The 25,482-nt window shown below is 38.6% G+C and overlaps 2 protein-coding genes across 5 annotated transcripts; one reads left to right on the forward strand and one right to left on the reverse strand.

Moving 5' to 3' along the window:
* Positions 1 to 6,135: 6,135 nt before the first annotated feature.
* TAF5 (TATA-box binding protein associated factor 5) lies at positions 6,136 to 20,118 on the forward strand (the record flags this gene model as incomplete). Of its 2 annotated transcripts, XM_082408290.1 has the most annotated exons (11): positions 6,136 to 6,694; positions 8,601 to 8,838; positions 12,076 to 12,391; positions 13,164 to 13,327; positions 13,435 to 13,570; positions 14,284 to 14,404; positions 15,153 to 15,282; positions 16,769 to 16,933; positions 17,687 to 17,864; positions 18,561 to 18,738; positions 19,067 to 20,118. In XM_082408290.1, the coding sequence occupies 11 exons, from the start codon at positions 6,136 to 6,138 to the stop codon at positions 19,282 to 19,284; spliced, it is 2,403 nt and encodes an 800-aa protein (XP_082264416.1). In that variant the 3' UTR covers positions 19,285 to 20,118. The 2 variants fall into 2 exon arrangements, with proteins under 2 accessions (XP_082264416.1, XP_082264417.1); XM_082408291.1 differs by lacking the exon at positions 16,769 to 16,933.
* ATP5MK (ATP synthase membrane subunit k) lies at positions 20,114 to 25,434 on the reverse strand. Of its 3 annotated transcripts, none has more exons than XM_082408544.1 (4): positions 25,291 to 25,434; positions 21,758 to 21,853; positions 21,577 to 21,669; positions 20,114 to 20,217 (listed from the first exon to the last, which is right to left on the reverse strand). In XM_082408544.1, the coding sequence occupies exons 2-3, from the start codon at positions 21,842 to 21,844 to the stop codon at positions 21,580 to 21,582; spliced, it is 177 nt and encodes a 58-aa protein (XP_082264670.1). In that variant the 5' UTR covers positions 21,845 to 21,853; positions 25,291 to 25,434; the 3' UTR covers positions 20,114 to 20,217; positions 21,577 to 21,579. The 3 variants fall into 3 exon arrangements, with proteins under 3 accessions (XP_082264670.1, XP_082264671.1, XP_082264672.1); XM_082408545.1 differs by having other exon boundaries at positions 25,273 to 25,406; XM_082408546.1 differs by lacking the exon at positions 25,291 to 25,434 and adding an exon at positions 24,594 to 25,105.
* Between the last annotated feature and the right edge of the window lie 48 nt (positions 25,435 to 25,482).

Genomic DNA, 25,482 nt, shown 5'->3' on the forward strand with positions numbered 1-25,482 from the left:
CACTTATAGCCAACAGTAAGAGTGTTTAATATTTCAATGAAATTTTTAAGGGTAATGGAACAATTGTAATGTTTCCCATGGATTATTAAGATCAATTTGCATGGTTTCAACATGCATACTTATTTTTGTGTTCCCACACTACTGTGCAAAGCGGGAATTGCCAGTATTCTAAAAATTATTGAACTTTAATTAGTAGACTTCTTTTTGGTAGAGCCATGGGTTAGCAGTTCTGAAGCTGCTTTCTAAATATTCTAGGACTGAGCAAATAAGCAAATATATTGTGAAGGCTGAAAGCCAGATTTCTCACTATTGGAAAAGAGTGTTAAAAATAAGGAAAAGTGAACATAAATAGAATAAACCTTACTTTGTTGTATTGGAATTGGAGATATTCCAGGTGAACTCAGGGATATATAGATATAAATGAATATAGATATGTGTATAGGTATATGTACATGCATACGTGTATTTCTCAGCTTTGTCAACTGAGAGGGCCTAGAAGCAGTGACATACCTAGCACCCTGTTCGTGGTTTCTAATGCCACTAAAAGGAACCAAGTTTCCTTGGAGAAATGGCTGATTCCAGCTCTGGAGCAGGGAAAATACAAAGGGAACCTAGAACCTCTTATTGTACTAAAGAGTAAGATGGGCTATGTCAAAAGAACAAAGGAGCCAGTTTGAAGGAGTTTTAATGGTTAAATCTTGAATAAATTGAACACCAAAACAAAAATGATGATAGTAATAGATGATAATGTATTGAATATACTAAGAATCTATCAGTCCACATTGATATAACTAACTAAATAAATGGGAGAAGGGAAAGCTCTTTCTTATATTAGAAAGCCAACTGATAAATGTAAAAGGAGGGATTTCCCTGGCAGTCCAGTGGTTAAGACTCTGAGCTTCCAATGCAGGGGGTGTGGGTTCCATCCCTGGTCAGAGAACTAAGATCCCATATGCCGAGTAGCACAGCGCCGCCAAAAAAAAAAAAAAAAGTAAAAGGAATGATGGAACTAGAAAATCACCATTTGGTAACATCATATTAATAATTTATGTAGGCGAGAATCATCAATGGATGCTGAAACTAGTGAGTGAAACTTTGAGAGATAACAGGATATTTACATAGTTTCAAAATATCTCCCTATAACATGCTCACAGTGGAGAAACCTGGCAGTCACCACTTTAACCAAATTATTAAAGTTAACATTGACAGTAATGGCAGTAATCCACAGCACGTGCTTCCTGATGTGATGCACTAGAACTCAGCATGACTTCTGTAATATTCCTGCCAAAGATGCATAACCTGAATCTATCCATAAGGAAACATAAGACAAACTCTAACTGAAGATCAATCTACAAATTAACTGGCCCATAGTCTTAAAAAATGTCAAACTTTTGAAATATAACCAAAGATTCAAATTAAAGGAGGCTATAGAGATATGACAACTGCATGTAACCAATTATCTTGGATTTTCTTTTGTTATAAAGGATGTTATTTGGACAACTGGAAAAATCAAAATAAGGTGTGTAGACAATTATTGAGACAGTAGTGTTGCATCATGTTTATTTATTAACTTTGGTAATTGTCCTGTGGTCATGTAAGAGAATGCCTTGTTTTGAGCAAATACACACTGAAGTATTGATATTTAAAGGGCAAAGGGACAACATGTCTACAACTTTTTGTGTATATATATATATATATTTTTTTTCTGAACTATGAAGAGTAAGTTGAACCGAACCGAACCACTGAGAGTAAGTCTGAACTCTATATCTATATAGAGAGAGACCTATCCATCTGTCTATCTTATCTATCGAAGGATAAAGTATATGTAGGAAATGTTAACATTTGGGGAATGTGGGTGAAGGGTAATTGGGAATTCTTTGTACTACTTTTGCAACTTTCCTATAAATCTGAAATTGTTAATTTTAAAAGTTTTAAAAATAAATTAAATCTGGAAAAAAAATTAAAGTGAGGTAGAAGAGAAGGCAGTGGCAAGGGAAAAGTCAAGGAGTGGTCAGAAGAAGGAGGAAAACATGGAAAGGTTTGGGTTCCAAAATCCAAGACAAAAGATAGTTTCAAGAATGTGTGAGTGAGTGGTCCCTGGATTTGTCTTTAAGTATGGATGTTCCTCAGAATTCTATTCTAGATCTTCATTTCTTGCCCTATACACTATCTGGGATAATCTTATTCACTCATATGACTTCAATTACCACCTATATGCTAATTTCCAAAGCTCTCTCTCTTGTCCAGACGTTTTTTCCTTACCCCTAAACCATATGTGTTTCTGTCTACTGGCTAGCTCCCTTGTACACTTCCAGGGGTCTCAAACTCAACAAGTCAAAAATTGAATTTATAATCTTCCTCCCCATCTGGGTTCAATTCTCAGGGAATTATATTTCCATCCTCTCAGACACCCAAGCCAGATGCCTGGATGTCTGCCAAATCCAAACTTTGCCCTCATCTCCCAAATCCAGCTATGAAGTCCTGTGTTTCCAAAACCGATATATTTTATGAATTTATTCACATCTCCTCCAATATTAATACTGCTAATAATAATTAGTCTAGTCTGGGGTTTTCAAACTACAGATCAATTTAAAATTAATTAAACTAAAATAAATTTAATGAGTCATACTGAACATTTTATTTAAAGAATATCAAATATCAGAGTGTATTTCATGTAATAATTATACATATTATTGTTACAACTTCTGCCTCACTTATAATAAATATCCACATACATATGTGAGTCCTGGGTTCTGATGTTAAATATATTTCTTACTGTGAATCATGGCCAAAAATGCTTGAAAGCTACTGGTCTAGATCAGTGCTGTCCAACAGAAATATAAGGTGAGCCACATATGTAAAGAAAAATTTCCATAAGTCACATGAAAAAAGCAAAAAGAAATAGGAAATTAATTTTAATAAAATATTTAACTCATATCAAAAATAATATCCTTTTAACATGTTATCAATATAAAAATTATTGAGCCATTTTACATTCTTTTTATACTAAGTCTTTGAAATCCAGGACGTATTTCACACTTACAGAACATCTCAGCTCAGACTAGCCACATTCAGTGGCAGTGGTCAAGAGCCACACTGGTGGCTCCTGTAGTAGGTAGTGCAGGTCAGGTTTTGCAACTACCTACCTTAGGCGGCAAACTCTAAATCCACTCTTAGCAGCGTGAATTTAAACTTAGGAACTAAACAAGATTGTAAACTCACACCAGTGGCTGGATCCCCCATCACATCCAACCCTAGAGATGGCACAGAAATTGATAGATCTGTAAAAACTGTGAAAACCCTCAGGATATGTGTGTGTGCACATGTGTGCATGTATGTTGACAAACAGGAAGTGATGGGGCCAATGACATCACAGGTTTTCTTGTTTTTGATTCATCCTTCACCTTTTCCCAATGCTGGGCTTCAGCCTCTCCCTATGGGTATACATATCAGTCAAGGTAGCTGATACCTTCTGGGAAATACAAATTCATGTAGAAAAGTAATGAGATGTAGAAGGAGGTGCACCTCTTAGGAAAGCAAGAAACTGAACAACCTAGAATAGATGAAACAGATTAAATGCGTCATATGGCAAGATAATTTAAATAACATAGTAAATATCCTCAAAGTGAAAAGAGTTCATATTGGTTACATCAGGGTTTCTCAACCTTGGCACCCTTGACATTTTGGGCTAGATAATTCTTTGTTGTGGTGGGGTGGGGCTGTCCTGTACATTATGGGATGTTTAGTAGCAGCTCTGGCTTCTACCCACTAGATGCCAGTAGCACTACCCCAAGTTGTGACAACCAAAAGTGTCCAGACATGGCTGAATGTTCCGGCGGTGGGGGGAACAAAGTCACCCAACTGGATTACATGAAGCAGGAACAATAAATCATGAAGAACCAATTCAAAATACTGTGAAAAATATAATGGTTGAAGTAAATAACTCAACAAATGGGTTATGTAGCAATATGGATCTAGGCCAAGAATGAATTATCGCATTGAAAAATCAAGTATAGGAAGTCTTCTAGAAGGTATCAGGAAGGGGTAAACATGAAAATATGAAAGTTAACAAACCTGGAGGATAGAAGTATCAATATCTACATCATAAAGAGTATAAGAAGGGGAAAAATAGAGGGGAGGAAATATTTGTAGATACAATGTTTGCTAAATTCCCAGAACTAAAAAAAAAAATCCTCAGATTGAATGGGTACATAAAGGGCCAATAAGGAGAGACAGGAAAAATCTAATCCTAGATACATTAGAGTGAAATGAAAGAACATCAAAGAGAAAGAGCAACATCCAGAGAGAAAGAGCAGCTTTCCTATGAAGGAACAAGATAGAGATTGACACTAGACTTCTTAAAGCATTCTAAGGAGAGTAGGAGAAAGGAAGTAGGGATCAGGAAGGAAGGGGAAAAGAGAAACAAAAATTAAAAGTGGGCTTCGCAATCATTCAATAAACTTATCTCTATTGCGGTGTAACAGAAAAACCACTCCGCTTGCTGTAAGAAACCTCGGCTGAAGTCCCAACCCAGACTCTTTGGCACTTAAGACACAAAGCCAAGTAAAAAGTTAGATTCCACGGAAGGAAACGGGGTGGCTGTACTTTTGTAGTCCCAGTATTTGGGCTTCAGCTGTACAGATGGATCCAGTTCCTAGGACCTGATTCACGAGACTGATGTATGCATCAAGATGTTAATTTACTATTCATAATGGGTAAAACATCTTTCCAGGGAATTATAAATACACCTGGGCTTGTTATTCATGGCATTTCTCATCTAAGTTCTCAATTAATTACTAATTAATTACATATCAATTAGTGAATGCCGAATCAGAGAAATTAGTTGAATGATCGTGAGGAAAAGGATTAATTTCCCCATCTCTTTAGTGTTACCATCCGATTTCAGTTTTTCTCTTGTCCACTGATGATTAAATGCTAACCAATTCTTGCTCATCTCCCCGCCACTCTCCACGCCCTGCCCCTCCCCATGTTTCATAATCTTACATTATGTCAAATTAGATTAGTTTTATATTTCAGTCTTGAGATAACCATGAACATCATGATTGGACTTTCTTATCAAACATTTGTAGGACACCTCTTTAGGTTAAGTAAAAATAACCAATAGTTATTATGTGTTAGGTATCATATATACATTATCTCATTTAATCCTCACACAACTCTATGAGGTAGGTACTATTATTGTCCCTATTTTAGAAGTTGGGCAACTGGGGTAGTGTAAGTTAAGTAACGTGCTCCAGGTCATTCAGCTAGTAAGCAGGGTCAAAGGAAGCCAGTAAGACCTCAAAACCAACAATCTGAATAACTGCTAGATTTTCCCCGTGCCCTAGGCTCACTTTTCTTGTCTGCACCTAACTCACAGCGTTGTGAGATTCAAACGAGATAAAATATGCAGCAGGTTTTTAAATCTATGAAGCATATTGCAAAATGGCACATACTATTTTAAAATATATAATTAAAATGCAGTCTATTTGTAATAATGGGTAACATAGCACGAATACAGAACATACACATTTCACAATTACAAAATTCAGGTCCTTAAAAACTTTTTATTGAAATATAACATATATGCTGTAAAGTTCACAAAACGTAAGCGTGCAGCTCAATTAATTTTTACAAAGCATAAATTGAAAAAAAACAAGTAACCGCCACCCAGATCAAAACATAAAACTTTACCAGTATTTCAGAAGCCTCCCTCTGGTAAATAGTATATGCTTTTAAGTTAAAGACCTGGATTCGAATCTTGATCTGGCATTTTTGAATTGTCTTTAGGTCTTGGTTGAGTCATCTGTAACGTGAAGATAACAGTACCTTAAAAAATGTTGAATTAAAGGTCACATAATGTAAAATGTCTATCGCAGTGCCTGAATATATCTGGTCTGTAATAAACGTAATTATTATCGGGCAAAAGCACGAGGCGGTCCCCAACTCCCACTTCCTGTCTTTTTGTCACTCACTTTTGAAAGTTGCTCTTGCTCCTATTCCTTTTTCTTCTCCTTTCTCGCCCCTCCTACTGCCGTAAATTGCCCTCCAGAGCTGTCGTAAAATGCTCCTCCCCGCCCTCCATGTGGCGAAAACGCAATCACGCTTGACGGCGCAAGGTGGCTCAGCCGCAAGATGGCGGCGCTGGCGGAGGAGCAGACGGAGGTGGCGGTCAAGTTAGAGCCTGAGGGACCGCCGACGCTGCTATCTCCGCAGGCGGGGGACGGCACTGGCGAGGGTGGCGGCGGCACAACCAACAACGGCCCCAACGGCGGCGGTGGGAACGTTGCGGCGTCGTCGTCGGCCGGCGGGGATGGTGGGACCCCCAAACCCTCGGTGGCTGTCTCCGCCGTTGCCCCGGCGGGGGCGGCCCCGGTGCCCGCCGCTGCTCCAGAGGCCGGCGCTCCCCACGACCGACAGACTCTGCTGGCCGTGCTGCAGTTTCTACGGCAGAACAACCTCCGCGAGGCCGAAGAGGCGCTGCGCCGTGAGGCCCGGCTGCTGGAGGAGGCAGTGGCGGGCTCCGGAGCCCCGGGAGAGGCGGACGGCGCCGGCGCTGAGACGGCTAGCGCGCTTCTTAGTCGGGTCACCGCCTCGGCCCCCGGCCCTGCGGCCCCCGACCCTCCGGTCAGCGGTGCTTCGGGGTCCGCCGCCGTCTCGGGCTTAGCGACAGGTCCTGCGGCTCCGGGGAAAGGTGAGCCGCGGGGTCCCGGGGAGGCAGGGCTGGCACGAAGGGGAGCGAGCCGGGAAGGCAGAGGCTGGCAGGCCTGCACCTCTGCGGGCTTGTTTTGAATTTCCTGGGCCCGCCTCTAGGGCCACATGCCCGCCCCTTTCCCTGGTGCGCCGGCTGCGCAGTCAAACCCTCTTCCGAGCTGTCAGTTCCAGCGAGAGGCTGTGGAGAGCTGTTGAGCTGAGGGATGTATGGGGACGGTGGGCGCGGAGAGGCGGGGACTTTCAGGCTTTTGGTCCCTTTCCTCTCATTTGGGCTCTTGAGCCTTGGGCAGGGATACATTAACACTAGCAATATTTGTACAGTTTTGTACTAGCGTACTTTTACTATAAATACTTTGTTATGTATCTTAATTTTCTCAGTTCCACTGTGAGGTAGACAGTACCGCTATTTTAGAGATGAGAAAACAGACTGAGAAAGGCCAAGGGACTTGCTTTGAACCACACAGCCAGGGAGTGATGAATATAGAGTAGCCAGTCTTTCTCAAAATATAGGCTAACATTGGTGTTAAATCTTTTAGAGGAATGCAGATTCTTGGGCGTCACTTCAGACTTAGTGAATCAGACCCTGTGCAGGTGGAGTCTGGGAATCTGCATTTTAAAACAAATGCTTCCAAGGGGCACTGATGTAGGGCAAAGTTTGAGAATCATTCACTTAGGAACAGGTGTTGGGCAGACCTGAGTTCAGTTTCTGTCTCTGTTGCTTTTACTTGTGTGATGCTGATTGTTATTCTTCCTAAGCTTGAGAGTTTTTTTCCCCCCCCTCTATTAAATGGGTTATTGTGAGATTTAGATATAATATATGTAAAATGTCTGGCACTGATAAGTTTATGCCTAGGTATCCATCCCTGACACCTGAGGCTTCCCCCCCTTTTGTATTTATGAGACCTAATCTCTGCAGCATTGCCAGAAGTGAAGTATGAATATGTAGCATTGTAACCCATAAGTAGAAATGTATGCAAATGTGATGGAGAGGAATCTTTTTTGAATGCTGAATTTTGTGAATGAACTATAAGATGGATGAATTATGTTGTTGGTTATTTTGCTGTATTCTCTCATCTCTTCAGAAACTTGACCTATTTTTTAGATTGTAACTCAGAAACCAGTAGGGATGAAAAGAGGCCATCAGAGTAAACTTCTAGAGAACTTCTAAAATTTGTGCAGTAAAGAGCATAACAGTACTATAATTGCAACTTAAAAATTTCCAACAAACTCTGATTCGATTGACAGATGTATCATTGTTTGGTATTGAAATATTACAAATAAATGCGTATGCTTTTTGCCTTGAAATGCTGGTTATGGAAATTGTTTTAAGCATATAAAATAGATTTGTCTTTTGGAAATATAAATAAGGCAAGTCCTTCCCACTGTTAACATGCTTATATTTTATAGGGAGTGATAGATGTGCATATATGAAGGTAACAGGATAGGATGTGTTGCTGGACAGTTACAAAATATTTAGGTAGCTCAGAGAGCTGGAAATGTTACTCCAGGGCATAGCTTGGTGGTGGTGGGTGCCATTTGCACTGAGCCTTGAGAGAAGATTAAGATAGTTGGTTGATTTGCACATACCATGCTTTATAAAATTTGTCTTTAAAATAAGTTACCTCTAGGAAAAATATTGAATCTTTTTGTTATTGATTTGAAAATTTTATTTTAAGATATGGACAAACCGAAGGAATTTTGGATGGGTGACTGAAACAAAGTGAATCCCATTAAAAGATTATGTGATTGAGTTGGGGAAGAGCGTTTGAGAGGAGAAGGACAAACATCTGAGAAACAATTCACCTCTGGACCTTAGCAAAACAGCCTTAGTCTCTTTGTGCATGTCAGGTCACTTTCCTGAAAGTTATTTTTCGTTTTTTAAACAGTTGGAAGTGTAGCTGTGGAAGACCAGCCGGATGTCAGTGCCGTGCTATCAGCCTACAACCAACAAGGAGACCCCACAATGTATGAAGAATACTATAGTGGACTGAAACACTTCATTGAATGTTCCTTGGACTGCCATCGGGCAGAGTTATCCCAACTCTTTTATCCCCTATTTGTACACATGTATTTGGAACTAGTCTACAATCAACATGAGAATGAAGCAAAATCATTCTTTGAGAAGTATGTGAATTTATGTATATATATAATATGTATATATAGCTATATATATATAATGAATACACGCATCTGTAACTACACAAATATAAGATTGCAACTCAAAAAGTACTTTATGAAGGAGAGGTACCTGGTGCTATGAGAACCTAAAATGAGGGATTTGATCTAGTTGGAGAAGTCAGGGAAGGCTCCCAGAGGAAGTGATGCTTGAGGTAGGATCTGAAGATTGAACAGGAGTTAACCAGGGGAAGAGAAGAGGGAGAAGCATGTGTGACAGCTCTGTGGCAGGAAGGATCACGGTAGGTACAGAGATGAAAGGCAAGTGTGGCTGGAGCAGAGTGTGAGGGTGGGGTGTGGTACAACAGGAAGCTGGCTGGTTGATTAGGGGCTGGAGCAGGCAGTTCTTGGGCCATACTGAGGGTCTTTGTTTATCCTCAGAGCAGTAGGAGGTTGTATTGGATGGGATTAGATTTGGCTGAGATTCACCGAAAAGTCAAAACAATAGTGGCATAAATAAAAGTTTATTTTTACTTTTATCCTAAGAGCAATATGAAGCTGTGTTAGGATTAGATTAGACTGAGAGTGACTGGACCCCAAACAGTAGAGGCTTGAATACGATAAAAGTTTATTTCTCTCTCTCATGAATGTAGGCAGTCTAGGACTGGTATGGAATCCTTGATTATCAAGGACCCAGGCTCTGTTGATTTTATAGCTCTGACATCCTTGTCATGCATTTTCCACCTGTGATACAAGGTGATTCTCTGGCTCTAAGAAATCATATCAGTGTTACAGTCAGCAGGGAGGGCACACATCCTTCCTGGAAGTGACATATATTTCTCCCTTTTTTATGTCATTAGTCAATGGCCAAGGGAGGTAGGAAATATGGTCTTTACCTAGGTGTCTATGTGACAGCTAGTATTCAGGTGTTTTATTATGGAGGAAGAAAGAAAAAAATGGATATTTGGGGACAGTGAGACATCTTTGCCAGAGAAGTCATTGAAGGACCATGTTATTATTAGATTTACATTTTGAAAGGACCTTTATGCAGTGGGGAAAACAGATGGTGGGGGACAGAGTGATTATAGATGGACCATTTTGGAGGTTATTGTATTGGTTCTCAACTGAAGGTAATATTATGCCTCCTTCCTCTGGGCTGTTTGAAACTGGAGGTGTTTTTGGTTGTCATAATGACTAGGCTGGAGGATCAGGTGTCTTAGGGATTCCAAAAGTTCCAATACGTGCAGGTAGTCCCACTTAGCAATGAATTGTTTTGCCCCAAATACTAGTTGCAACCCTGTTGAGAAACACTGGACTAGGGTGTGATAGTGTTGGTGAAGGGAAGTAGACATATTCATGAGGCACTTGGTGAGTGATTGGATATGGAGGTGTAAGGGAGATGAAAGTATAATTGATAATCCCTAGGTTTCTGGCTCCCCTAGCTGGATAGGGGTGCTCTTCACTGAGGTAGAAAACCCTAGAAGAGGACCGGTTTTGTCAGGTTGTAGAATAATCTTGAGTTCAGATTTGTTTATGCCTTTGACTTATTTAAGAGATGTCAAGTTGATAGATGGAGGATATATAAGGCTCTGAGCTTAGAGGAGAGGTAGGGACTGGAGCCATAAATTGGAGTGTGTGCAATATTGATGGATAGGGATGAGACTGTCTAGGAAGGAGTATGAAATAAGTCAATGGGAGGGCTAGGCCTGGGCCTCAAGGAACTCCAACATTTGGAGTAGAAGAGAAATAAAAGGAGTAGAAGAGATGACCAAGTAGAAGAGATATAAAAGGAGACGCCAGAGAAGCAGGAAGAAAACCAGGAGAGTGTTGAGTTATAGAAGCCAAAGAAAAGGAGTGTTTAAGAAGGAGGCAGTGCTTAACAGTTTAAATGAGAGCTCTTTAGTACAAGCAATAGACCCAGAAGCTAGAACTTGTCAGGTAACACAGGTAGTGGTAATAGAGGAACAGTAGAACTCAGGACTCCTGGCTTCTGTGTCATTATGTTCATTCATTATTCTGCAGTACCTAATAGAAGGTATATAAGGCAAATGTTCTGTAGCTCAGTGTTTCTGAAAGAAAAGATTAAGGCTGATGGTGACAGAATTTCTAAGCTAATTTTTCTTACAGTACTGTCATCAAAAAACCTCCTCTTCCAGTCTCATGGTGTAGCCATCTCCTCACATAGGAAGCTGGACTATCGTAGGGGACTGACTTTCTGTGTCCTTGTCATGGACAGTCTCAGCCCTTGCCAGGACCCCATGCTCAGATGAGCTTATCGGCGGCGACTAATACAACACCAAGAGGCTGAGATTTCTAATTTCATTCAAATCTTAGGCGGAAACTCTTAATTCATGTCTTGATGAGTCATAATAGGGTAGCACAGGTAACAGTTTAGGAATCTATTGGCTATGTGTCAGAGCTAGGGTCCTAATATCTTATGTTTAACCATTTGTTTTCTAAATGTTTTTGCATTGTTTGCTGCTCTTTGTGAGTGTCAATATATGATCTTTACATTTTATTTTATTAGGATAATTAAGATTTGTAGAAACAAAAGTACATTTAAATTTAGTAATTGTCACCAAGGCTGAAAGCTTTATTTAATTGCCTTTGGTAATGGTGAGTAAATGGGAGTGCTCACTGTTTGATATCAACACGTTTGTTCTTTAGTCATGTTATTAAAGTATGGATGTTTAATCTTTATATCTGGTATTAAGAATATGCGAAATCACTAAAAATGATGGGTTTTGTGAGAATGTCATGTGTTGATTATTGTTGAGAGGCTGGGTGATAGGTACACTGAATTCATTATAATAGTTTCTACTTTTGTATGTGTTTGAAATTTCCCATAATAAAAAGTTTTAAAAAGTGAGTTTTGAGAGAACATAAAATTTAGTAGAGCTAAGTTTCTAACATTTTCAGATGTCTACCAATGGTGGCATTCAAATGAGACTGTCTGCCAATGGTGGATAGCTTATCTTTCATTCATTTATGGTATTTATTTCAAATTCTCTTAAAATGTTTATGATGCATTTATTTCATTAGAGAATTAAATTGGTCATTTTTAGGATGAATTCAGAACTGAATTGTAATCATTTTGAAATGCGTTACTTCTTATCCTACAGCTTAGTCCACGATTATTCAGACTACTACGTTGAAAATATTCTGGGATGTTTATAAATATATGGGGGAGAGGCAGATCCCTTAACGATTACATTGAAAAATGACTTTTTAAAATCACTGAAACAGGTTCCATGGAGATCAGGAATGTTATTACCAGGATGACCTACGAGTATTATCTAGTCTTACCAAAAAGGAACACATGAAAGGGAATGAGACCATGTTGGATTTTCGAACAAGTAAATTTGTTCTGCGTATTTCCCGAGACTCGTACCAACTCTTGAAGAGGCATCTTCAGGAGAAACAGAACAATCAGATATGGAACATAGTTCAGGAGCACCTCTACATTGACATCTTTGATGGGATGCCGCGTAGTAAGCAACAGATAGATGCGATGGTGGGAAGTTTGGCAGGAGAGGCTAAACGAGAGGCAAACAAATCAAAGGTATGGGAATAAACCTAAGAACTATATAATGCAGATTATGAAAAATTGTAGCATTTCCATCTACATAATTTACACATTTTTCTTATAGCTAGTTTGGGAATAATTTTACACTGTATACTAAGTTTCATGTTCTAAGGATGATGTATATATTAGTGAGAATTTGGGAATGGATGCATTTAACAGAACCCTGACTACATTGGCAGAAACAAGTAAGGGGTTTTTCTCACATAAAATGAATTAAAGCAGAAGGCCCTCCTAGGTTGGTGTGAGGGCTCCACAATGCCATCAAGGACCCTGGCTCCTTCTACTTTCTGCTCTGCCATCTTCAGAATGTGGCTTTCTTCATTGTGCTCACAGGTGGCTATTGCAGCACCAGCTTTGCATCTGTATTCCAGGAAGGCAGAAGGGGGAGGATGAAAGACATACCTGCTGAATTTCTCCGTTTTTATCAGGAAAACTACTTTTTTCTAAAACACTACCCAGTATATTTGTGTGTATATCTATTGGCCAGAACGATATTATATGGCCATTGTATGGCTTCAAGGGAGCCCGGGAACAGAAATGATTTTAACTGAGCATACTGCTGCTCCAACAAAATCAGGGTTCTGTTAGTAAGGAAGAAGGGGAGATTGGCTATTGGGTAGACAAGTACAGAATCTGCTTCAGGATATCCATGACCCTATTGTAATTGTGATTCCTCCTATCAAGATATGAAAAGGATGTATTAATGAACAAAAAAGTAATTTAAAAAATTGGCTCCTTTGACTTGTAGGTATTTTTTGGTTTATTAAAAGAGCCAGAAATTGAGGTGCCTTTGGATGATGAGGATGAAGAAGGAGAAAATGAAGAAGGAAAACCTAAGAAGAAGAAGCCTAAAAAAGATAGTATCGGATCCAAAAGCAAAAAACAAGATCCCAATGCTCCACCTCAAAACAGGTGAGGAAAAAAACCTCAGGAACATGTGTGGAAGTTTAAGACAATGTTATAGATGGTTCAAGTTATTTAATATTCAGAGTAATTTCCAGTCTGTTTTTCTTTCACAGAATCCCTCTTCCTGAGTTGAAAGATTCAGATAAATTGGATAAGATAATGAATATGAAAGAAACCACCAAACGAGTACGCCTTGGGCCAGATTGTTTACCCTCAATTTGTTTCTATACATTCCTCAATGCTTACCAGGTTGGTAAAATGATTTGGCAATTTCTGGGAGAAAATTAGGAGTCATGAAAAACAGTGATTACCATTAAAAGTAACTTAGATGTCTTAACTAAAATGAAGTTTTCTTCTTTAAACTCTTGATATAAATATGGCTTAAAGACAGCAGTTAGGAAAGGAGAATTGGACATTGCTCAGAATAGATAGAAGGCAATGTTTAAAAGACCTTTAGCGACTTGTAGGTACCAGAATCTTGCTTGTATGTGTCCTTCATTTCACTGATCAGAATTCTGCTAGCCTTTGAAAAAGGAGGAAGCTATGTGGTTCATCTCTCTTGAACTTAAGTACTTACGTAAACTTAATATTTTTTATTAAGAATTCTTCATATCTTTATGTCTGTTAAGCCTCTATAGACAATAAGGCTTTATAATAGGCTGCTGAGGATATATTTAGTAAAGTACAAAAATGATTAACATTTGCTTTATATGATGCACTCCAAATTTAGAGGGCAAAAAAGGGGTAAATGACATGTTCTCAAAGTAAGTGCTTTTGAACAGTTGATTTCAAAGGAGAATGAAATCTCAAAGATATTTTATATGAGAAAAATAGCTATCATTATATATTCTCTAAGATGTGACTATAATTTTTTCCCTAAAACAGTATTGTTTAGTGTGTGTGTGTGTGTGTGTGTGTGTGTGTGTGTATTTATATATATATATATTTTTTTTAATTGGCAGGGCCTCACTGCAGTGGATGTCACTGATGATTCTAGTTTGATTGCTGGAGGTTTTGCAGATTCAACTGTCAGAGTGTGGTCTGTGACACCCAAAAAGCTTCGTAGTGTCAAACAAGCAGCAGGTAACTGAGATGACCTGTGAGGATATAAACTCATCATTAGTTTACACCAATCTTGATTCCAAGAAATATACAGAAGACATTGTGATCTTAGCAGAATTTCACTTGATTTTACTTTAAGTCAAAATGGCTAATAACATTGCCAACAGTGAAAAGTGCATTGGAGTGGCAATCAGGAGACTGGGGTGCTAGCCTGGTTTAATTTCACTGGTCCTCAGTTTTCTCATCAGTAGAATGAGGGCATTAGGCTAGAAAACTCCCTAAGGTTAAAAATCTAACATTTTATGATTGTTTGCTTGTGAATTAAAAAAAAAAAACCTTTAAATAGTGGGAGAGTACTTTCTGTTTTAGCCATAAAAATGGCTAAAATGAACTAAGACCAGGGTTACATTTTAAAGAAAGTTTCTTGCTAACTGTATTGTTTAAACAAGATAATACATTTTCAATAATTTATTTTAATATTTCTATAGTTTCCTTTTGTGAAACATGGTGATATAATGGATAAATTTGAGTTTCAGCCCTAGTTTCAACACTAAGTAGCTGTGTGCACTCTGGCATATTATTAACTGTTCTGAACCTCATTTTCTTCTCTTATACACTGGGATGATAGCACCTAATTTAGAGGCATTAGCACAGTGGTTGGTATATAGGAGGAACAGTTCAAATGTTCTTCTCCTGAACTGTGATGTAATTGCCTTAAAATGTTTTAATGAATGTACTTTAAAAAATTAACATTTCTCGACCATTTTAGATCTTAGCCTCATAGATAAAGAATCTGATGATGTCTTAGAAAGAATCATGGATGAGAAAACAGCAAGTGAGTTGAAGATTTTGTATGGTCACAGTGGGCCCGTCTATGGAGCCAGCTTCAGTCCAGATAGGTAAAATACAAACAAAAAAATTAAATACTGCTGTATTACATTGAGATTATATGAAAGTTAACTACTGGGAACATTATGAAAATGTTGGGGAAAATTCCTTTAGAAAAATCTCGTGGTTGCCTATCATTCATTATCTTTTATTATTACTATTTTTTTGTAGAGAATTATTTTATTATCCTTTAAAAATTTTTTTTAATTCATTTTTATTGGAGTATAGTTGCTTTACATTGTTGTGTTAGTTTCTGCTGTACAGCAAAGTGAATCAGCTATATGTATACATGTATCCCCTCTTTTTTGGATTTCCTTCCTATTTAGGTCACCACAGAGCACTGAGTAGAGTTCCCTGTGCTATACAGTAGGTTTTCATTAGTTATCTATTTTATACATAGTAGTGCGTTATCTTTTAGAATCTTGCCCTCTGCTGATTTATCTTGGGGTACTGGTGTATAATACCCAAATTTACAGAACCAGGATACATAGCTTCAGGGTTTGCTGGTTATAAAAATCAGCTTTAGTTTTGTGTAACTCCAGTAGGGGTTGAATTGCTTCTTTGGGTTCTTGCTTTGGGTTTTGTGGCTACTGCTGTCTTCTGTCATCTCCAAATTCACAACAAATTACTGATATTAAAGGCATATTACCTATCAATTGAAGATTTATCTTTGTATAATCAAAAGAACTAAGAGAATACTGAAATGGGAATTTGAAACCCACAAATATGGGTTTGCCTATTTTTCATGATCTCTAACATTCTGTAGAAATGCAGGGAGGGTATTTTGTTATCATAACACCATCTGTATCTTATTTGATAGATAATAGCTTTCAATCCATCAAGATTTTCATCCTTATGAAACTTTGAGAATGAGGATTTTTGTTATTTTATAGGATTTAGCCAGATGGTGTATTTTTACTTGAGGGAAACTTCTGATTTCATTGAAAACCATAGTACTTTCTGAGTAGTTCAGCTTTTCTGTTCATTCCTGAAGAAGGTAGAGTATTATTCTCGCATCTATAGTGTTTTTTGTTTTGGCATTTTTTTTTTTTTTGGTCCAAAAGATGTTTACTTTTAAATTCTTACACAACTTTTACAGGATATGAAAATAGCATCTCCATTTTAAAGTAAAAGATTAAGTTTTAAGTGACATATCACATTTCTTAGAAGCCTTTCTCAGGTGACCTTATTTGATCATACTTTTTGTCATTACCTCTTGGTATTTTTTTTTTCGAAGAACTGTGATTTTCCTCTTAATAGATAATGTTTTTAAAATAATCTAACCTCATTCAGTAGGTGCTCGGTAGATGTAGAGTGTCACAGCTAACATTAGTTAGTACTTTCAACTCTTGTTATCCACTGTGAATTTCATGTATAAATTAAAAGTGAGATGTAGCATGTCAGTTAGCTATGTTTAATATATACAAATGTACAGAGAAACTGGACAGATAACTAAGTTATTCTAGGAATCGAATGTACTACCTTCTCTTCTCTCAGGAACTACCTGCTTTCCTCTTCAGAAGATGGAACTGTTAGATTGTGGAGTCTTCAAACATTTACCTGCTTGGTGGGATATAAAGGACACAACTATCCAGTGTGGGACACACAGTTTTCTCCATATGGATATTATTTTGTGTCAGGGGGCCACGACCGAGTAGCTCGGTAAGAACATTATGAGCTTAGGACTGGGCCTATTCAAGGAACAGAATGGTTTCTTGTTGGGAATTAGAAACTCCAGCCAAACTCATTTTTGCTTCTATTATTCAGGATCAACATTTTGAGAACGTCAGCATTTATAGGTCCTTATTTGAAAATGAATTTGGGACAGGAATATTACTATGTCTGCAATTATGTCTATACCAAGAGTCCATGCCCTTCCCTTCCCCAACCGGATGCTAAACCTTGTCTTTTACAACCACTGTGAGCACGTTTATTTCCCTGTCATCTCCTTAGAAGTTCAGGATGAGGTGTCTTGGGTTAGAAACTATGTGGTGGCCAAAACTAGGGAAAAATACTCTTCTGTAAGTTAGACTAGGAGTTGGAGTGGGAGGTGTACATACAGAGAACTAAAGGATTATAGAATTAAAAAATTTTTGTACTGTATCAATTAGTTTTTCTTAAGAATGTTTAGGGAATTCCCTGGCGGTCCAGTGGTTGGGACTCTGCGCTTTCACTGCCGAGGGCACGAGTTCAGTCCCTGGTCAGGGAAGTAAGATCCCGCAAGCTGCACTGCGGCCAGAAAAAAAAGTGTTTAGTCTCAGTCATTCCATCTTCTTTCCCTCAGGTAACTAGTGAGTGGGACCCATTTGGAGCTAACCTTTCACATGGTTGTTTCTATATTTATTTTGGATAGAATTTTGGCATTTCACAGTTAACTAATTACCTTCTTTTATTTTCAATAATTTTTTTTAAAAGGCTCTGGGCTACAGATCACTATCAGCCTTTAAGGATTTTTGCTGGCCATCTTGCTGATGTGAATTGTACCAGATTCCATCCCAATTCTAATTATGTTGCTACGGGCTCTGCAGACAGGACTGTGCGGCTCTGGGATGTCCTGAATGGGAACTGTGTAAGGATCTTCACTGGACACAAGGTATTTTATACCTTCATTATTCCAGCACACAAGGTTCTTTTGAGATAAAAATAGTTTAAAAATTAACCAGATGACACACCACTGTAAAGCAATTATACTCCAATAAAGATGTTAAAAAAAAAAAAAAATTAACCAGATGGATGGACCTAGAGTCTGTCTTACAGAGTGAAGGAAGTCCGAAAGAGAAAAACAAATACCATATGCTAACACATATATATGGAATCTAAAAAAAAATGGTTCTGATGAACCTAGGGGCAGGACAGGAATAAAGATGCAGACGTAGGGAATGGACTTGAGGACATGGGGAGGGGGAAGGGTAAGCTGGGACGGAGTGAGAGAGTAGCATTGACATATATACACTACCAAATGTAAAACAGGTAGTAGGAAGCAGCTGCATAGCACAGGGAGATCAGCTCAGTGCTTTGTGACCACCTAGAGTGGTGGGAGGGAGGCACAAGAGGGAGGGGATATGGGGATATATGTATACATATAGCTGATTCACTGTGTTATACAGCAGAAACTAACACAACATTGTAAAGCAATTATACTCCAATAAAGATGTTAAAAAAAAATTAACCAGTGACACATTTTAAAGATACTATTCGCACCACTAAACTTTATAATTCTAACTTGTGTCTTATTTTCTTAGGTATTTTTAACCCTATTTTTGATTCTTTCCATGGACTTCTTTTCTAGGGACCAATTCATTCCTTGACATTTTCTCCCAATGGGAGATTCCTGGCTACAGGAGCAACAGATGGCAGAGTACTCCTTTGGGACATTGGACATGGTTTGATGGTTGGAGAATTAAAAGGCCACAGTGATACAGTCTGTTCACTTAGATTTAGTAGAGATGGTGAAATTTTGGCATCAGGTAAATGACTAGAAATGGCTTTGTGGTAAAGGGTCAATGGTATATTTAAAGGAAGCACTGAATGTTGACCATTGCAAAATTAAGTCCTGCTGTTTTTTAAGTTTTGCTTCTCCTTAGCTATGATTCCGGATTGTTACCCTATATGTATGTTGACTTCTCAGGTTAAAACTACTGCTTGAAGTGCTGCTTTAGAGGGAATAGAGTTGTTAATCAAGTTCAGATTTTTTTCACCAGAAATAAAAAGTAAATGCATAAAGCATACTTGACAGAATCTCAGAATCTAAATAAGGCAGATGCTACTAAATGGTTTCCTTTGATTTCCTCTTAGGTTCAATGGATAATACAGTACGGTTATGGGATGCTATCAAAGCATTTGAAGATTTAGAGACTGATGACTTTACTACAGCCACTGGGCATATAAATTTACCTGAGAATTCACAGGAGTTATTGTTGGGAACATATATGACCAAATCAACACCAGTTGTACACCTCCATTTTACTAGAAGAAACTTGGTTCTAGCTGCAGGAGCTTATAGTCCGCAATAAACCATCGGTATTAAAGACCTTTGGAAGCTACTGTTTGAAAAAGGGAGACTAAAAGCAAATACCTCAGTGATTAATATTTAAGCTACAAAGAATGTTTTGTCTATATGGATCTGGAAGTATGCTGCTTGGAAAATCTGAACAGGATAGTTCCACATTTCTATAGCAACCACATTTAACTAATTTCCGTTAGTTGAATAAGAGGTATTATGTTCATGGAGGGGACATTTATGGTGCTTTGGATTTTGTGGAAACTATGCATTGCCTGTTCAAATGCTATTTTAATTTATTTTGTTTAGAAAAAAATCAGTTGATTTCAGTAATTCATCCTGCTTCAAGATTCAAATTGAGTAATATAATACCATCCTGAATTTTAGCTGAAGAATTCTATGAGCATGTATGTTCCTGCTGTAAAAATGCAGTTACTGTATGGCACTCAAGTACTATGTTAAATGATCCACTAGCATTTTTGCTTGGCTCATGATTAGTGGAATGTACGTTAACTGGGTAGGGTGAACTACAATTCCTTTTTGAGAAATAGATGAAGTACAACCATCCATCGATATCTGAATTTATACCAGTTGGACTGAGTGCACGCAAACACTCTATAAACCAGGTGAAGAAATTAACTTCCATGTTCTACTTCAGCTAAAATGGCCACATAGAACCTAGCACACTTGAAGTCAGACATTTCAATTGCTTACCTCCAGTACTGAGCCTTGCTTTGGGAAACTAAAAGATTTATTAGACCAAGTCACTGCCAGTTTTTTGCCTTTGTTGCATTTTGTACAGTTTTTATATTTTTGATATCTTGTAAATAAAGACAACCAGCTTTTCCAGGTTCATAATTTATTGTACAAATCGAGTATCACATGATGAGTTGACATTAGCTTCTTTAGGCATGGGAACTTAACAGATGAGGTACAATTGAGAATCCTATAAACAAAACAAAAATTGCTTAGACACCAATGTGTTCAACTTTAAGACATTCAGTAATTACTAGTACAAGACTATCCATGAACCCCCCTGAAATTGAATGCAAATTCATTAGATTCTCAAAGGAGTCAGTAACCCCCCAAAATTTAGGTGTCTCTCTGCTTAATACAATTTAACACTCCCCCTTTAACAAAAGAGCTGCCAATAATTCAGTATGATGCTAAATGTATACCATTAGAAAAGCCTAGTACATAAAATAACATCTTTTTTCATAAAGTAGTATTTTAAACAGTAGAAAACAGGGAGGGTGGTATTATCCCCATTATAAAAACAAAGGAGGAACCTAACATGAAAAATTGGGCAAAAAACTACCTGTTTGTCAGGAACAAGCCATGGACCACTGCATTCTGGGATATGCAGTCAGTCCCTTAAGGTCAATAGTTTTGGGATCGGAAAAGTTTTTAAGAGGAGAGAAAAAAATTTTCTGTCTTGGAGGGCTACATTAGATAAAGATCTGGGTTTTGGGTTTTCTGCACCTCATCTACCACCAACACAACAAATATTTACTCAAGCAAGGGCAAATGGGGGTTGGGTGGCACTATAAGAAGAAAATGAAGTCTCGGGGGATTTAAGGAAAAGACAGAATGGCTGACATAAAAATGGAAACTAGCAAAAACCAAGATATATTTGCAACTGATTTAAAAGGCTGGTTAATAACTATTAAGAGAGCTTATACAAGAGAGAGAAGGTCTTCACAAAGAGAAAGTCCCAAATGTTAAATGAGAAGAACACAAAGAGAATGTTAAGAAAAATACAAGTGGTAAACAAATGGAAAAAATATACAACTTTATCAAAAAGAAATTATTTTTACTCCTCAAATTAACAAAAATCAGAAACTGATGTTATTCAACACTGCCTGGGGAAGAAAGCTAGGCGCCCACAACCCTCTGAGAAAGCACTTCACCTTAAGAAAACAATCACAGATACAAACACTTCATGCTCAAAGGCATTCATTGTAATATTATTTATATTAAAAAAAAATTCTAGTAGGAGACATTTCCTCTGTGAAATAAATCATATACCCATGAGCACTCATGCATTCAAATTACAGAGAACATGCATAAGACAAAATTACAGATACGGATCACAGCCACTGGAAACCAAACAAATACATTAAAAAAGAGCTAAACTGAAATGTTAACGAAAATTGTCAGGGTAATGGGGACATGGACAATATTTTTCTATTTTTTTTTTCTTGAATGTAATAAATTTTGAACAATATACTTGTATAGTGGGGGGAAAAACCCCCTAAGATCAAAATGGCAAAGTTATATAAAGTTTTAAATGTCAATTTCTTACCGTTTATGTTGCTTTCACAGCTGGAGTTTTTTTAGACCTTAACTTAAAGTATAAAACTATCAAAGCAATACCTCCGTATGTGGCCAGTACACACTGAAAAAGAAAGGAAAAAGTAAACAAGAGTTGTTGTCACATCTATTTTATTCTAAAACAACTGCTTAAAGGTATCATTAATACTTACATTCATTCTCCCTGTGAGAGTGTAAGAGTTGAAATATTTTTTGATACCAGTGAATTGGTACTGGGCATCAGTTTCTGGACCTGCCATGATTTCAATCTTTTAAAAAAAGAAAGAAAGCAACAAATTGGTTTGGATGCAATTTAAAAGAAAAATTTTTTTAAACTAAAAAAATTCAAAAAAATTCATTGCATATAAATGTTGTAAATTTTATGTATGCCTCACCCAACAAAGCAGCAGCAAAATGGTGGAAAAAACCTTGCTGATAAGAGAAAACGTTTGGAAGGAGGACTTTATCTTGGTTGTTATCACACAACACTCCAGAATATATATCAAATCACTCAGCACAGGAAGAGAACACAGTAGTCTTTAAGTCCATCCTCTGACTCAATATTGGTTGATGTTTTCATTCCTGGCTCTATCTATACCACAGTACACTGTACCTGGAATTAATCAGTTTTAAGACTAGCTGAAAGCTGGAGCTTGTGATACTTTTCAAAGTTCCTCAGAGGGGTAGCCACCAACTAAACAGCTCACCTTGCAATCCCTCTTTTTACAGTTTTTCCTATAAATTTAGGATCTCCATGGGAAGGGGGAGAAGGGATCATTTACTAAATGGAGTTGATACATACGAACTATTGGTGGGGGGTGGGGGGGAGCTGAAATCCTTACTCCTTACACCAAAACAGATCAAAAGCTTTAAATGTAAAAGTGAAGCCAAAATATCCTGAAGAAAACGTGGGCAAATATTTTAATCACCTTAGGGAAGGGAAAATATAAAGGTGGCCAAACGCAAAAAGGTGAAACAGATAACCTAATGATCAAAGAAATGTAAAATGAGACCAATATTTAGCCATCAGACTACAAAGATAAATTTATGATAATTAGCAGTAGTAGTGGGAATGTGGGAAAATAAGGATTCTCTCTTGCCTGGAGGGAGTGTAAGCAGGTACAACCTTCCTAATATGCAATTCTTCTGCAATAGCTATGAAATTAAAAAATTAGCATACCCTTTTACCTAGCTGGTTCATTTGTTTGCCAGGAATTTATCCTTATAGAAATATTACAAAGTAGAAACGTATAGTATGGTTCAAGGATGGTAAATGAAATACAGTTTATGAAAATAAAGAAGAACTATAAGTCCGTCTACAGGAGACTGATAAGTGATGGTTTCCATTGAAGGAAACGGAATGCATGGAGATCTTTATTATATATAGACATGGAATGATGTCCCCATGCTCGCAGATCTTTATGTACTTACATGGAAACATGTCCCAATGTCATGTTAAATATTAAAAAAATCCTATTTCTGGACATTATATTATAGAGCACATCAATGGTTCTCAAAGTCTGGTCCCCACACTGTCACTATTCATGGAAACTTGTTAGAAATGCACATTCTCAGGCCTATTGAATCAGAAACCCTGAGTCCCAACAATCTGTTTTAATATGCCCTCTAGGTGATTCTGATGTATGTTAAAAGTTTGAAAAACACTCCAGGAACAGAAACAGAAAACGAGATGCTTATTAGTAATTATATTGGGAAAAAACCCTGGAAGAATATATAGCAAACTTTAAAACGGGGTTACAGCTATAAAACCTATGTATTTCACAAAGGCATGTATTTCTTTTATAATAAAAAATAGTAAAGGCACAATCAAAGGTCACCAGAACAACACTCGAAAATTCGTCTGTATGACCGCCTATCTACCACGACCGACGCCACGCCGAGTCGATTGGCAATATAAACGAGCCGGTCGAGGTCCGGTCGAGATTGGTAGGCAGTGGCAGTGACTCAGTTGGCTCTTGATGAAATGGAAGCGGGAGAGACCTGCGAGGAAGTTGTTGCTATGGAAACTGGCACTCTCCAGTGTACCATTCAAAGGCCTTCAGAGGCATTCACGTGCATAGAATTGGCAATTAAACTTTGGACAAATGACCTTAATTTTGAAAACTGTTTCAAGAAAGTTCTTGGAGCAATGAAGGATTCCCAACTTCCTTGGGCCACTTTAGGGGCCTTGGCCAGTTCAGGCCAAGTAGGAAAATCTCCATTAAAAGAAATCTTTATGATATAGCTTTCATATTAATTGTTTTATTTTAGTAAACTTATTAAACACATGCTTTCCCATTCATCTTCAGGACAGATTTTTGGATTCTCGGAGAAACCCTACAGAAAACAAGGGCTTAATTTTGTCCAATTATTAACTGATAATTCCCACTACCTTGTGTTTAACAGACATTTTCAGAAGATGAAATGGTGTCCAATTGAAACAATATTAAGGTGCTTTAAACTTCTCTCCACACAATATAGAAGGCTGATGTTTGCAATATTACACAGAGGACTAATTCTGACTGCAGGGAAAGGCACAGTACAGGAACTGCAATTTAGTCTAGGTTGTAAAGAAAGACTTAAAAAACGCTGAGATGGGAGGGGAAACTGAGATGTTGCCGATAAACAACTGGAGCAAAGCCTGCAAGCACTTGGGTCTGCATCCTCAGTAAACTGCAGGTTACTTTTGGGCAAACATCAGGAATCCTTGTGTTAGACGGTACTTTGTGGAATAATTGAACTGAAACTTGCTTTCCTTCTGAGTCATACTTCAGTTTAGAAAGACATTAATGAAAAATACCTAGACTAAACCGTACTAATTGCTAAACTGTAGCCTATGGCAAAGTCTAAGCGATGGGGTCTTCGCTTGTTTCTAATTAAGCGGCGAACTGCTATTAAATATAATTAATCTTTCCATGCCTCTCTTTATCTGTAAAATGGGCACTTCAGAAACCACCCTCGCTACTTTCTGTTTCTCGGTACTGCTGTTGTGTCGGACCGGACACCTACCTGGATTGGTGAGATGACGCGGTAAAGGAGGCAAAGACGAGGGAGAGCCGCTCCAGAAGCAGCCTCTTGCACTTCAAGGAGTTTACAGCTCTCTGTTCTGGCTACCTCCTAGGAAAGGCCTTCCCCACTGATCGAACACAGATTGAAATCTAACCCGCTTATCGCGTGCCCGGCGAAGCGCAGAGGGCGGGCTACACTCGCTCCCGCTTGACAAAGGCTGCAGCGCAGCTAAAGGAGGCCTGGCTGGACAGCTTCCTAAGCACAGCTCAGTGCAAACAAACTGCTCTGGGCATACAGTGGGAAAGAGGTTAACATGACCAGAGGGGGTCAGAAGCCCGAGTTCTCATCCAATATTACGTCACTGGGTGACCTTGGGACACTCCCTTCTCTGCGGGCCTCATTTTTCTCCACTGGAAAATGCATTCTAAGGGCCTTTATGAGCTGGGGGAAGGGGGCCTTTACCTCGCACCAAGGCTTCCCAGCCACTGTCCGAACCCTCACGCCCGGCCCTCATTTTCTCTAATTTCTTTTCCATTCACCATCACTCTCCCACCCCCCCACGCCCCCCACCCAAAGCGAAGACCTCGCGGTGTGCCCGGACCAGGAAACGGTCGGATTCTAGACCAGTCCCACAAAGCGGAGCCGCGAGGTCCGAGCCCGGGTTCCCCTACACACCCACCTTCCAAAACACACAGACCTCGTTGCAGGTGTCCTTCAACTGACGAAGCTGCTCCTCTGCCTAGCCGGAAGAAGCCGCCTCCCCCGCAAACATTCAACGGGCCTTACGGATTCGGCCCTCTGCGCCGACTGGCTACGGCTCTAAGTCCCGCCCTTCCGCTTCCTGTCTCTAAATTTCTCTCCCCTCCCCCCCCACCCCCGCCCTGTAGGA

This window comes from Balaenoptera borealis (genome assembly GCF_965194805.1).
Source record: "Balaenoptera borealis genome assembly, chromosome: 10".
In the NCBI taxonomy this organism is placed as follows: Eukaryota; Metazoa; Chordata; class Mammalia; order Artiodactyla; family Balaenopteridae; genus Balaenoptera; species Balaenoptera borealis.

What these genes read in the sequence shown, in the direction of transcription:
- ATP5MK (XM_082408544.1), bottom strand. Translation starts at nt 21,844, where the DNA reads ATGGCAGGTCCAGAAACTGATGCCCAGTACCAATTCACTGGTATCAAA. An exon ending in CTCTCACAGGGAGAATGAAT is followed by an intron (nt 21,670 to 21,757) that starts GTAAGTATTAAT and finishes TTTCTTTTTCAG; the next exon opens with TGTGTACTGGCCACATACGG.